The 15,000-nt window shown below is 40.7% G+C and overlaps 3 protein-coding genes and 1 long non-coding RNA gene across 5 annotated transcripts in view; 2 read left to right on the top strand and 2 right to left on the bottom strand.

The window, feature by feature from the left end:
- zer1 (zyg-11 related, cell cycle regulator) overlaps positions 1-1,333 on the top strand; it is a 9,971-nt gene extending 8,638 nt beyond the window's left edge. For both annotated transcript variants that reach the window (XM_060890766.1, XM_060890767.1), the window contains exon 16: positions 1-1,333. This exon is cut by the window's left edge and continues 158 nt beyond it. The gene's annotated coding sequence lies outside the window, so the exon portion shown is untranslated.
- Positions 1,334-9,367: 8,034 nt separating this feature from the next.
- Positions 9,368-12,640, bottom strand: LOC132860431 (uncharacterized). The gene is made up of 4 exons (XM_060891625.1): positions 12,531-12,640; positions 11,207-11,456; positions 10,803-10,866; positions 9,368-10,705 (listed from the first exon to the last, which is right to left on the bottom strand). The coding sequence occupies exons 2-4, from the start codon at positions 11,426-11,428 to the stop codon at positions 9,978-9,980; spliced, it is 1,014 nt and encodes a 337-aa protein (XP_060747608.1). The 5' UTR covers positions 11,429-11,456; positions 12,531-12,640; the 3' UTR covers positions 9,368-9,977.
- Positions 12,641-13,158: 518 nt separating this feature from the next.
- Positions 13,159-14,297, top strand: LOC132859985 (uncharacterized). Its single transcript, XR_009649771.1, has 3 exons — positions 13,159-13,291; positions 13,392-13,508; positions 13,962-14,297. It is a non-coding gene; the product is annotated as an uncharacterized LOC132859985 (long non-coding RNA).
- Positions 14,298-14,448: 151 nt separating this feature from the next.
- tbc1d13 (TBC1 domain family, member 13) overlaps positions 14,449-15,000 on the bottom strand; it is a 10,544-nt gene continuing 9,992 nt past the window's right edge. The window contains exon 12 of the mRNA XM_060891000.1: positions 14,449-15,000. This exon is cut by the window's right edge and continues 2,262 nt beyond it. The gene's annotated coding sequence lies outside the window, so the exon portion shown is untranslated.

The raw sequence follows: 15,000 nt of genomic DNA, 5'->3' as shown, positions 1-15,000 counted from the left end.
ACGCTCACATCTGTTCCATGTCATTCAGGATTCTTCAGTCTCCTCTGCTGTGTGTGTGTGTGTGTGTGTGTGTGTGTGTGTGTGTGTGTGTTGGACTCAAAGGGTAAAGATGGACCCTCATCCTCACAAATACACACTCCTGTGAAAATTAAAATGACACTAACTTAAAGGGGAGATGCTTCCACAGGAGTGTGTGTGTGTGTGTGGCACATGATTAACAGTGTTTGTATCATTTATTATTGTTTCTGACTGTTTTGTTACCTGGTACTTTGTGTGTGTGTGTGTGTGTGTGTGTGTGTGTGTGTGTGTGTAAACCAGTGAAAAGTTCTCATCTGTTTTTTGACTGTGACCATAAAAGGACAGAAAGAAACTGACTTTCTGTGTATGTGTGTGTGTGTGCGCGCGTGTGTGTGTGTGTAAGAGAGAGAGAGAGAGTGTGAGAGAGACAGAGAGAGAAAAAGCTTCACTAGATGGTCTTTTGCGCCGTGACATCATAACTCATGGACTTTCTGGAATGAGGTCACACACCACGTCACTTTCTGGCTTGAGCACACACACACACACACACACACACACACACACACACACACACACACACACCCCTCTAAGACTCCTCCATGTGCATTCTCTTGGCACGTATTACACACATCTGCCTTTTGTGTGTTTTTATGACACTCCCAGTCCACCGTCACAAAGAAATCCAGTGAAAGTGACATTTATGTTTTATTATTATTTTTAAAACAACTTTTTTTTCCTCTTAAAGTCTCTGATGGAACGAGAGTGTGTGTGTGTGTGTGTGTGTATGTGTGTGTAATTGTAATGGGGGTTTGCAGTAAGATTAGAACCTGATTATAATGATGTGTAATATTTTGGCAGGATAAATGACTCATAAATCCATATCTCATGTTTAACTAAATAAATCATCAGCACAGGATTCTGCTTTATCCATGCAGAAGGTTCGGGAGACGCAGCTGAGCCTTCAGTCATCGTCATCGTCTGTGATTCTGATCTATAAAAAACAGTTTTGTAATTTTCTATAAAACAGGTTCTCAGAGTGAGATCCAGGGACCTTCAGGGCTCCGAGAGGCAAAGCTAGCAGATTTTTTTTTCTTTGTTTAAGCTAAAGATGTATTCTGTTTAGAATTTGTCCTTATGTCTGAATAATGACTTTAATTTAAGTAAATTCAGTCTCATGAAAAGTTAGAAGTGAATAAACATGTGTCTGTGGAAGGTTCAGGAATTAAAAGCTCTATGGCTTCAGTTAACAGCCAAAAATATTACGGTACACGTTTAAATAATGAGCCTGATTTAAGTAATAAAAAATAAATCTGTACTGAGGGGGTCAGTGGGATTCATTTTACAGCTGAAACTACAAGATCACCATATGATCCATAATGTGACGATATTTACTAACCAACTGATAGTGATGGAGGGGTCACGGTGGCTTAGTGGTTAGCACGTTCACCTCACACCTCCAGGGTTGGGGGTTCGATTCCCACCTCCACCTTGTGTGTGTGGAGTTTGCATGTTCTCCCCGTGCCTCGGGGGTTTCCTCCGGGTACTCCGGTTTCCTCCCCCGGTCCAAAGACATGCATGGTAGGTTGATTGGCACCTCTGGAAAATTGTCCGTAGTGTGTGATTGCGTGAGTGAATGAGAGTGTGTGTGTGTGTGCCCTGTGATGGGTTGGCACTCTGTCCAGGGTGTATCCTGCCTTGATGCCCGATGACGCCTGAGATGACGCCACGGGCTCAGGCTCCCCGTGACCCGAGGTAGTTCGGATAAGCAGTAGAAGATGAATGAGAGAGAGTGAGTGAGTGAATAAGCAGCCTCGAGTCTTTGTGAATTTAAAACACTTTAATACAGTTTTTTATTCACTCACTACGTTGTCATGCCAACACTCAGGTCAGTAAGACGTCACTGCTTTTACAGAAAACAAAACAGTACAAGTAAAGTTCTCCTTACGTATTAAACCAGTTATTCGTTTACAATCACTGTGTTTTCTCGAATATGAACAGAATAATAAGATAAAAGCGTCAACCTGCATCATCTGAAAACTGAAGCTCCTTTACAGTAACAGTGAGTAACAGTGAGGGTGATGAACTACAGACTGTGAGCTACAGACTCTTTACTAATAATGTATATATCTGTAATATAAACTTAATCCACACCCAAATATACAAACAGTGCTGAATTAAAATAAGTAAGTAATTAATCCTCCAGAACTGTTAAATGACACCAGTTTTGTTTTTCAGCTGATTCTCATAAAGACTTTGGCTCTTTAAACAAAACCAAACAAACCAACAATGTTCATTTATAACATCTTGATGTTTTGTTTAAAGAGCAGGGCTGCCAAAGTAAAAAAATCACTCTCCATCTGTTTAAGCTGTTTTCAGGTTTGTTGGTTTTATGATGGATAGTTCAAGACCTGGCAACCATGAACTACTGGCTATCAAACAATGGTTCAACTTCATCCTTGATGCGTTTGCACCAGTTTAAACCACGATCTGTGCTGTACATGTTGGCCACTTTACCTCTGACCTCCTCAAACTGAATCTTTTCTGGCTGTCTATTACCGATCCATTTCTCTTTTGCTAATTCGTCCACATAGATTTCATACTTGTTCATATTGTCTATAATATGAGTCACCCATTTTTTATTTGCTGCCTCCTCATTGGGATCTTGGAAGTCCAGCACATTTACAAAAGCCTCACGCAGTGCTTTGCTAAAAACACTGTACAGTATGGCGTTCGCATTCACATAGAATTCATGAGGTTCAAAGTGAACCACCATGTTTGTCTGAATATCAGCTTCTGTATTGGGGGAAAGTGTGTGTTTACCTAATTCTTTTAGCGTCTGCTCTTTCGACTCGTATCCTCGAAGTAAATGAATTTTAGATTTCACTATAAAATGACGCAGCACGTTTGAATGAAATTTAAGGATGTTATTGTTGAACACATGTTCTCCTCTTCTTGCCCTTGTCAGTTGTTCCGTCAGCTCCCCAGGCATTAGTCTCCCGATTTTACTTAACTTTTCTTCCACGCCCCTCCGAATCTCATCCAATTTTCTCATTCTCGCTCCCTTTTCAGCTGAAGTTAAGTTTTGGTTTTTGGAAACTTTCTGCACATGATCAGCAGCCTTCCCCTTTGGGACCTCTGTGGAAAAAAGAAAAACCCCAAATGTTTCATTACTGTGATTTAACTAACTTTTACATTTGATATCAGTTTAGAACGTTAATAAGAATTAACACACCTTTCACATTATAACATTTTGTTGTGTCTGCTGCTGCTGCTGCTGCTTTATACCCACTTTGGGTCAACTGCTGAATACGGAAAAATAAATAAAAATGTTAAATGTTAGTATGAACTGCTGTGATGGAGTAACGATGTGAGGAATGACATGATGGACCAGGCTGCTTTATAAAAACCATCCACTGTGGGATCTCTGGGTCTCAGAGACGAGTACGTCCTTGATGTGAGCTGCAGTCAAACAGTTAAATACATTATCATTAATTACTAGTATTAAAAAATTATTTATTAAGAGTAGAGAGTAAAATGAGTTTTATACCAACAACATGGTGCTTCATGCACGAGAACATCAGAAATCCTTCTGTTTAAATAAAGAATTTGAATTTGTAAGATTTTGTATAAATATGACTCACCATCACGATATCGTCAAGGGCCTTTTTTTTCTTTTTTATTTCCTCACTATTCCCTTCATACACAGCCAGCACAAACTCCACTGACTCTTTTACTGCCCCGATGACAGGAACTATGTCCATGAATCCGATCCACACGGTGCTTTTCCCTTTATCCGTGCCCTTCGTCTTTAGAACTGCCACTTCAGCCATGTTCTCACCTGGTCTCTGTCTCTAAGCCCTGTGATAAAACATGTGTTTTATAGTGTTTTTGCTTCATTCCACTGAATATTTAATCGCTGTCATGATATTAAAGGGAAGATGGATTCAAGTACAGACTTTTGTTTATGCAGTAAAGAAAGAACAAACAGTGAACAGAAACCCAACTAGCAAGACAACAAGCCATGAGTAGAGCCATGGAAAGTTCAAACCCAAGAAAGAGTGAAAAGTCATTTAACTCCTATAAAGTGACTAATGAACCGATGAACAAACAGGAGAGTATGATCACACGGCTTGGGAGTGTTGGTGGTGTTAGAAGTTGTACAATGTCGCCCTCTGGTGGTCTAATGTGGAAATGACTCTGAGGCTCTGCGTTAAAGCACGGCTCCTGAAGTCACTAAAATGAAAAGAACTACACCAGGTTACGTATGAAACCCGGTTCCATGAGAAGGGAACGAGACGCTGCGTCAGGGCTGATGCTATGGGAATGCTTCTGTAGGGAAGTCGTGTCTGAAGCTCTGTGTGCACACATGCCAATTTAATGGCTCGGGAAGGACACGTGATGAAGTGATTACATGCCATGTCAGGGCATCTACGTCACATACCTCCAACTTCTATTTGTCTGTAGGAAGCGTATGAGGACGCCTGGGGCATGGACAGCGATGCAGTGCCGCAAATGTCGCCTCTCCTGTGATATATCCCACCCTGGGGTCCAGAATAGCCTTGGACATGCCAGGGGCAAATTCTAGGCAGGCAGAAGCGATCAACAGGGCCTGCATATCACCCACTCTTTTGAGAGAGGCCAAGGCTAGGAGCAGAGCCATCTTCAGGGTCAGAAACGTCTCAGAGGCTGACTCCATGGACTCAAAGGGGGCTTTCGGTAGCCCCTCCAGGACCACAAAGAGGTCCCAGGAAGGAAGGAGCGGTCTACAGGAAGGTCTCAGCCGCCTGACACCACACAGAAAGCGAGAGACCAGAGGAGGCCCAGAAGTAGTACTACAAGGCTTGGTTGGAAGAGCAGGCTTCCTCTATGCAGGCGATGTAGATGAGAGATAACTCACAAGCATCTCTTCAATCCCAGGCATCACCCTATACCCATGACTTTCAAGCCCTTTCGACACCTCGGAATAGAGGTCTGGGAAAAACGGCAGACGTCTGTGTGAAGGAGGCCTGAAGTCAGAAAGTGGTTCTCTAGCTTATAATCTAAATTCAACTTAGACACAGCACATGTCACCACCTCGAGGAGCTCCTCAAACCCTACTGATTGCGTCAGCAGTTTAGAGGGGGAAAGCCCCTCCCCACCGGAGGGACAGGGCATGTTCATCTCCCAAACATTCAACGCAAAGAGTGTGTGTCGTCCCCCATGATACAGCGGGGGCACAAATGCATGCATCTCTATCACATATATTTTACCCTGCACTAGACAGACAGTACAGACAATCGACACAAACATACACAGAGTGCTTCCTGAAGACAAGTAGATGCCCTTATATGGACTTACTGGCACGTAATCACTTCAACACGTGTCCTTTCCGAGCCATTATATTGGTGTGTGCACACAAAGCTTCAGGGCCTTTTTACACCCGGTCACTTCATGTGTTGTCTCTGATCCGATAGCTATCTGATTTGTTAAAACTGGTCTATTTACATTAGACCACATAAACGCGTCTCGGCGAATCGGATATCGATCCGATCTTTCTGCTCAAGCCCAAAATGCAAATATATTTCACCTCATTTCCGGGGTAATTGAAATGGAACACACTTTGGTGTATGTGGTTGCTACAAAAAACAGCATTTACTGTTTGCTGCATTTTCACATACTTGAATAACCACATTCATTTAAACCTGTCCAGTTTCAGATGAAACTGTAGGTGTAAATGAATGTGGTTGTTCAAGCCACATACGTCAGCACTAAACTCCTCCCAGACCTCCTCCTGAAGTGGTTTGAACCATCGGATTTATATCCGTCTCGAAAACGTTTCAGAGGGCATTTACACCTGGTCTTTTTACCATCGGACAGATATCTGATCACAGAAAACACATGAAGTGACCAGGTGTAAAAAGCCCCTCAGACACAACTTCCTCACAGAAGCATTCCCATAGCATCAGTGTTGAGTTCCCTCGAAAAGGGAACCTGGAAGTGTGTGGAGCAGCGGACAATGGGGCAGGAGTGATGTCCTCATCCGAGCAGTGAGGCTCAGAGATCACTTTTAAATACTGTGGTTTCTATTTGGTGATCGATGAGGAAAAACTTTACAATTCTACAGTAAAATTCATTTATATTTATTTTTATTTATCTTAATACAGTTTAATGTCTCTTTAAACCTTATTTTTTCTCCACTGATCATTGTGTAGTAAGTTCTGGTGCAGTGGGATAGCAGCCCAGGCGCAGCTCTATTACCGCTGTGTATCTAAAAGCTGCACCACTGCATTGTACAACCATAAAGACAAACCCAGTTAATTATAGGAAATGTACAGTGACACCACCAGAACTCATGTTTACACAAATACACCTCAATTAATATAAATCTGGACTCAAGTATTATTAGATGTAAACGATAGAATTGATAGTTAAACCTGTGGTAAATGCAGAAAGATGGATAAATAGTCTCTAATTTCATCTGAACATCTTCAGCCTTAGTGAAGACTCACAATTCATCAAATATAAACCATGTTATTTCAGTTGATTTAGTATGAATCTAGATTGTGTCCAACACCCATTATCTCAATAAGAATAAAGTGATCTGATACCTGCTGGAGATTTCTGAGTTTCCTGCGCAGTCACACAGTCAGTAAATCAGTCAGATCTGCTCTGAGCTCTGAGCTGAGCTGCACTTTATATACACACTGACCAAGCTTTCATTTTCACTTTATATATACGTCTTATTACAAAGATTTAACAGATAAATGCTGGTGAACATGATACAGTTGAGTGTACACACGTGACAAATACACAAATTTATATTTGTAAATTTATATTTATATCCGTCTCGAAAACGTTTCAGAGGGCATTTACACCAGGGGTCTCATTTATAAAACTGTGCGTAGGATCCCTACTAAAAGTTTACGTACGCCCAAAAGCCAAAAATGGGGTACGCAAAAAAAAATTCCGATTTATAAAACCGTGCGTACGCACTCCTCTAAGTAATGTTCCCTTTATAAATCACAGATCACCCACAGATGTGCGTACGTGAAATCCTGCCCTGTACACGCCCATTTTTAACCATAAATAGTCAACCACAATAGTTCAAAACTACAGATATTATGGCACTCAGGGACAGCTGTGATATACCAGACCTATAGGGTGAGATGATAGATTCCAATAGAATTATTTCATATACAAAAAGGTCTTAGAGACAAAGTTGAGGATTACTTATAGTTTTTTTTATATAAATAATTTACCTGTCTGCCAATTACCGCTGGAAACAGCCGGTTGCCAAGAACCCCATAATGGTGAGGTCTTGTATTTGGACTGGGATGGCATGGTTCCGGCGTGTTGCCCTCTCTAATACTGGACCCAATTCAACACATGGATCTAAGAGCACAGCTCTAGGGAATCTAAATCGGCCTATTAGGCAGTCATCATAATGGGCCAGGAAATCATCATGGTCCCTGAAACTCGTTCTCTCCTTATTCTGCCATTGGCGTAATCCTCCAGCAGTGCCAGCAGTGCCATCATGCAGCATACATACCCGGGTCACCGGAGCATTGATATGTTTCTAGCAATTAGACTGATCGTTAACACCTTGACAAAATCACAGAATTAATTTGTTGGCGAAAATTTAAGATGAAAATGTTATAGCTCATTATTCATTCATTCATTCATTCATCTTCTACCGCTTATCTGAACTACTCGGGTCACGGGGAGCCTGTGCCTATCCTCAGGCATCATTAGGCATCAAGGCAGGATACACCCTGGACGGAGTGCCAACCCATCGCAGGGCACACACACACACACACACACACACTCTCATTCACTCACGCAATCACACACTACGGACAATTTTCCAGAGATGCCAATCAACCTACCATGCATGTCTTTGGACCGGGGGAGGAAACCGGAGTACCCGGAGGAAACCCCCGAGGCACGGGGAGAACATGCAAACTCCACACACACAAGGCGGAGGCGGGAATCGAACCCCCAACCCTGGAGGTGTGAGGCGAACGTGCTAACCACTAAGCCACCGTGACCCCCCCAGTGAAGACTCACAATTCATCATATATAAACCATGTTATTTCAGTTGATATAGTATGAATCTAGATTGTGTCCAACACCCATTATCTCAATAAGAATAAAGTGATCTGATACCTGCTGGAGATTTCTGAGTTTCCTGCGCAGTCACACAGTCAGTAAATCAGTCAGATCTGCTCTGAGCTCTGAGCTGAGCTGCACTTTATATAAAAAACTGACCAAGCTTTCATTTTCACTTTATATATACGTCTTATTACAAAGATTTAACAGATAAATGCTGGTGAACATGATACAGTTGAGTGTACACATGTGACAAATACACAAATTCATACTTGAACAACCACATTCATTTAAACCTGTCCAGTTTCAGATGAAACTGTAGGTGTAAATGAATGTGGTTGTTCAAGCCACATACGTCAGCACTAAACTCCTCCCAGACCTCCTCCTGAAGTGGTTTGAACCATCGGATTTATATCCGTCTCGAAAACGTTTCAGAGGGCATTTACACCTGGTCTTTTTACCATCGGACAGATATCTGATCACAGAAAACACATGAAGTGACCAGGTGTAAAAAGCCCCTCAGACACAACTTCCTCACAGAAGCATTCCCATAGCATCAGTGTTGAGTTCCCTCGAAAGGGAACCTGGAAGTGTGTGGAGCAGCGGACAATGGGGCAGGAGTGATGTCCTCATCCGAGCAGTGAGGCTCAGAGATCACTTTTATATAATCAGTTAATATAAATCTGGACTCGAGTATTATTAGATGTAAACATTAAACGATAGAATTGATGGTTAAACCTGTGGGAAATGCAGAAAGACAGATAAATAGTCTCTAATCTCTGCACTGATGGCTTCCTCGACTCTGTATTCAACATTAATCAAAAAAATAGAGAGAGAGACAGAGAGAGAGAGAGAGACAGTTAGAGAGAGAGACAAACAGAGAGAGAAACCGGGTACTCCGGTTTCCTCCCCCGGTCCAAAGACATGCATGGTAGGTTGATTGGCATCTCTGGAAAATTGTCCGTAGTGTGTGATTGTGTGAGTGAATGAGAGTGTGTGTGTGTGCCCTGTGATGGGTTGGCACTCCATCCAGGGTGTATCCTGCCTTGATGCCTGATGACGCCCGTGACCCAAGGTAGTTCGGATAAGATGTAGAAGATGAGTGAATGATAGCAATGGAGTAGTGCTGCATTTAAAATAACAAATTTTAATTCTACTCTTTAGCTTTAGATCACAGGACTACAGGATTATTCCTCACACATCTCTTTTCTAGAATTCCTTTTTATTTATTTATATTACAGTGAATAAGCAGCCTCGAGTCTTTGTGAATTTAAAACACTTTAATACAGTTTTTTATTCACTCACTACGTTGTCATGCCAACACTCAGGTCAGTAAGACGTCACTGCTTTTACAGAAAACAAAACAGTACAAGTAAAGTTCTCCTTACGTATTAAACCAGTTATTCGTTTACAATCACTGTGTTTTCTCGAATATGAACAGAATAATAAGATAAAAGCGTCAACCTGCATCATCTGAAAACTGAAGCTCCTTTACAGTAACAGTGAGTAACAGTGAGGGTGATGAACTACAGACTGTGAGCTACAGACTCTTTACTAATAATATATATATCTGTAGTATAAACTTAATCCACACCCAAATATACAAACAGTGCTGAATTAAAATAAGTAAGTAAGTAATTAATCCTCCAGAACTGTTAAATGACACCAGGTTTGTTTTTCAGCTGATTCTCATAAAGACTTTGGCTCTTTAAACAAAACCAAACAAAACCAACAATGTTCATTTATAACATCTTGATGTTTTATTTAAAGAGCAGGGCTGCCAAAGTAAAAAAAATCACTCTCCATCTGTTTAAGCTGTTTTCGAGTTTGTTGGTTTTATGATGGATAGTTCAAGACCTGGCAACCATGAACTACTTGCTATTAAACAATGGTTCAACTACACGCATGATGTCAGCGCACCAGTTTAAACCACGACCTGTGCTGTACATGTTGGCCACTTCATCTCTGACCTCCTCAAACCGCCTCTGTCGTGTCTGATTATTACCGATCCATTTCACTTTTGCATATTGATCCACATAGATTTGATTGTTGTTCATATATTCTACAATAAGAGTCAACCATTGTTTATTTTCTGCCTCCTTTATTTGCTGATCCTCGGGATCATGGAAGCCCAGCACATTTGAAAAAGCCTCACGCAGCGCTCTGCTAAATTTGCCATATGTTATTGCATTCGCATTCACATAGACTTCATCAGAATCAAAGTGAACCACCATGTTTGTCTGAATATCTCCTGCTGTATGCGGGGAAAGTGTGTGTTTACCTAATTCATTTAGTGTCTGTTCTATCGACTCATATCCTCGAAGTGAATAAATTTTATTTGGACCCTTTATAAAATCACGCAGCACCTTCAAATGAAATTTAAGGATGTTATTGTTGAACACATGTTCTCCTTTTTCTGACCTTGTCAGTTGTTCCCTCAGCTGCTCAGGCAACAGTTGATTGAGGTTTCTTAACTTTTGTTCCATGTCCCTCCGAATCTCCTCCGCTTTTCTCCATCTTGCTACTTTTTGAGCTGAAGTTAAGTTTAGGTTTCTGGAACCTTCCATCATATGTTCAATAATCTTCAACATTGGGACCTCTGTGTAGAAAAGAAAAACCAAATGTTTCCTTACTGTGATTTAACTTTTACATTTAGATTTGATATCAGTTTAGAACGTTAATAAGAATTAACACACCTTTCACATTATAACATTTTGTTGTGTCTGCTGCTGCTGCTTTATACCCGCTTTGGGTCAACTGCTGAATACGGAAAAATAAATAAAAATGTTAAATGTTAGTATGAACTGCTGTGATGGAGTAACGATGTGAGGAATGACATGATGGACCAGGCTGCTTTATAAAAACCATCCACTGTGGGATCTCTGGGTCTCAGAGACGAGTACGTCCTTGATGTGAGCTGCAGTCAAACAGTTAAATACATTATCATTAATTACTAGCATTAAAAAAATTATTTATTAAGAGTAGAGAGTAAAATGAGTTTTATACCAACAACATGGTGCTTCATGCACGAGAACATCAGAAATCCTTCTGTTTAAATAAAGAATTTGAATTTGTAAGATTTTGTATAAATATGACTCACCATCACGATATCGTCAAGGGCCTTTTCTTTCTCTTTTATTTCCTCACTATTCCCTTCATACAGAGCCAGCACAAACTCCACTGACTCTTTTACTGCCCCGATGACAGGAACTATGTCCATGAATCCGATCCACACTGTGCTGTTGCCTTCATCTGCGCCCTCCGGCTGTAGATCCCCAACTCCAGCCATGATTTCATGCTGTAGAACTGCCACTCCAGCCATGTTCTCACCTGGTCTCTGTCTCTAAGCCCTGTGATAAAACACGTGTTTTATAATGTTTTTGCTTCATTCCACTGAATATTTAATCGCTGTCATGATATTAAAGGGAAGATGGATTCAAGTACAGACTTTTGTTTATGCAGTAAAGAAAGAACAAACAGTGAACAGAAACCCATCTAGCAAGACAACAAGCCATGAGTAGAGCCATGGAAAGTTCAAACCCAAGAAAGAATGAAAAGTCATTTAACTCCTATAAAGTGACTAATGAACCGATGAACAAACAGGAGAGTATGATCACACGGCTTGGGAGTGTTGGTGGTGTTAGAAGTTGTACCATGTCGCCCTCTGGTGGTCTAATGTGGAAATGACTGAGGCTCTGCGTTAAAGCACGGCTCCTGAAGTCACTAAGATGAAGAGAACTACACCAGGTTACGTATGAAACCCGGTTCCATGAGAAAGGCCCTTATATGGACTTACTGGCATGTAATCATTTCGTCACGTGTCCTTCCCGAGCCATTAACCCAGGGAACCTGGAAGTGTGTGGAGCAGCCGACAATGGGGCAGGAGTGATGTCCTCATCCGAGCAGTGAGGCTCAGAGATCACTTTTAAATACTGTGGTTTAAAATTAATTTATATTTATTTTTATTTATCTTAATACAGTTTAATGTCTCTTTAAACCTTATTTTTTCTCCACTGATCATTGTGTAGTAAGTTCTGGTGCAGTGGGATAGCAGCCCAGGCGCAGCTCTATTACCGCTGTGTATCTAAAAGCTGCACCACTGCATTGTACAACCATAAAGACAAACCCAGTTAATTATAGGAAATGTACAGTGACACCACCAGAACTCATGTTTACACAAATACACCTCAATTAATATAAATCTGGACTCAAGTATTATTAGATGTAAACGATAGAATTGATAGTTAAACCTGTGGTAAATGCAGAAAGATGGATAAATAGTCTCTAATTTCATCTGAACATCTTCAGCCTTAGTGAAGACTCACAATTCATCAAATATAAACCATGTTATTTCAGTTGATTTAGTATGAATCTAGATTGTGTCCAACACCCATTATCTCAATAAGAATAAAGTGATCTGATACCTGCTGGAGATTTCTGAGTTTCCTGCGCAGTCACACAGTCAGTAAATCAGTCAGATCTGCTCTGAGCTCTGAGCTGAGCTGCACTTTATATACACACTGACCAAGCTTTCATTTTCACTTTATACACACACACACACACTGACCAAGCTTTTACTTTATATACACACTGACCAAGCTTTCGGCACCACCCAGTCTCACGGCAGTACGTGACATGGGTCACGAAGTGTAATGTATTTGATTCGTGTTCGTGGACACGTATTTCCCTTTTTACGTGTCACTCAGCACGGACTTTCGATCTAATGTATTTCAACAGGAAGCATCTTTCTTGTCTGCACCACGTTTTTCTTGCTGCCACTCAGAAGCATTGTTTTTGCTCATGTGTTATTCATTTTTAAACTTTAAGCACTACATTACTCAACATTTAACCAGGAGATTTTATCCTTGTTATTGCTTTATATTCTGTAGGGTACTAAACATTGTGCTTTGGTTTCTTTTCTGAGAAAAGCCGCTTTTCCATCTATTTGGTGTATTCAATCGGACAGTAAACTAAATACTACATTACCCATGAGCCTTATCTACTTTTACTATGTTGAAGACGTCAGCTAAATCCACCTGATGACCCACCGCCGATTCTCTTAACAATCTCATCTTTCTTTCAACACATAAACACCAAAGTGTGCTTGATAATTCAACAATATGATGTCATGACCATCTGTTTTATTTGATTCTCCTGATTTCTCCTGATGACATGTCAGAGGATGGTAGTAGTCTCTTTGTGCTCAGTGGTCTCTTTGTGCTCAGTGGTCTCTTTGTGCTCAGTGGTCTCTTTGTGCTCAGTGGTCTCTTTCTCTTCCTGTTCAGCTGAACCTGATGGTTGTGAACACTTTGACAGCTGAGAAAGCAGTCGCAGATTTTTTGATGTATGTTGCACCCTGTACAGATTCTTCCAGAAGCCTACGGTTTCAGCGCAGTACAAAGGTGAGTGTGTAATTCTCCTGTAAAGAAGATTAATAAAGCAATAAGAACTGATGGCTTCCTCGACTCTGTATTCAACATTAATCAAAGAAATAAAGAGAGAGAGAGAGAGAGAGAGAGAGAGAGACAGTTAGAGAGGGAGAGAGACAAACAGAGAGAGTAAATCTGAGCAGCTCTGAATAAATCTACACAGCTAGTGTTCATCTCACCTAAAGCAGCTGCTCACCAACACATTTAAACATCCACGTCTTCTTTAATCCAGGTGTAGATCAACTGTGTTTTACACTGAAGTTCACTTCTTTACACACACACCTTAACCACATGTACATTTAATCTACATCAGACATTAGGCCACGCCCCCTGCAGAGTAGAACATCTGTACAGGAAAGGAAGCTGGAGAAAGCTGGAGCTCTGACTGTTTTTACCTCTGATACACTCATGTGTCCATGTTTACAGACACCATTGTGTAAAACAGTCAGAAAACATCAACACATGGACCGAGTCACCGAACACCTTAAAGCAGAGTGATGAGACGCCGATCGTCTTCGTCGTCCTCAGAGGAGGAGGAAGAGGAGGATGATGATGAGGAGTCACAACCTGAACATTATATTCCTCAGATTTATTCCACAGAAACTTGTTAATAATTATAGTTTATAACGTAAAGGCTAAAGTGACTTTTTATACATTTATAGCTGGTACATTTTTATTAAATGTTGTGGAATTTCTGTGAAATCTTTATCATCACTTGTATGTTATGTTTATTTTGTAAATAAATTAAAATATTGTATTTTATATATAGATCCAAATTGTGAATTAGGACACGAATGCTGAAAGGCAGAAATCACTTAAAAAGTCGACTGTAACACAAGCAGAATATTTACATTTACATGGATTAGTATTTAAAAAAGGAAAGAAACTCATTAATGAGGTCAAGAGTCTGGAGTCGATTTTCCAAAAGCAACACTTTAGTGTTAAAATCATCAGAAAGCATCACAAAAACATCTTAAATCATACGGTAAAAGAAACACATTCAGCAAATCTGCATTTCTCGTCCCTTTTTGTGTGGAACATTTAATAAATCAGTCTGGAAAGTGTCACTGTGATTCAGAAGCATGTGTCTAATCAACCCCACGATTATACTGCAATATTCTCATCATGGACATTAAGGTCACTGATAAGGCCTCCTAAAGCAGGACAGTCATGATCTCAGGCAGTCAGATGAAATCTGTGGCATTAGGAAGGTGGAGAACGTAGAAGTTTTACTGAACAGAACAATAATAATATTGTAGTTTGTAGTCATGTCTGTCTGTGTGTGATATTGCTAACACTTTTTTGAAGGCAGGTATCAGCACATGCCGCTTTGTGCATCAGTTCGGCTACATTACGTCTTTTTCAGTTCCGTTTCAGAGACGAGGGAAAGAAATGGCGTAAACGTGTACATGCTGTGTTGAAGGTTAGCATCAGAGGCAGCAGAGAAACACACTTTAGCAGGTTA

The sequence above is a fragment of the Tachysurus vachellii genome, chromosome 17 (genome assembly GCF_030014155.1).
Source record: "Tachysurus vachellii isolate PV-2020 chromosome 17, HZAU_Pvac_v1, whole genome shotgun sequence".
NCBI lineage: Eukaryota > Metazoa > Chordata > Actinopteri > Siluriformes > Bagridae > Tachysurus > Tachysurus vachellii.
The sequence above is the reverse complement of the archived record's forward strand: the minus strand, read 5'-3'. Positions and strand labels throughout refer to the sequence as shown.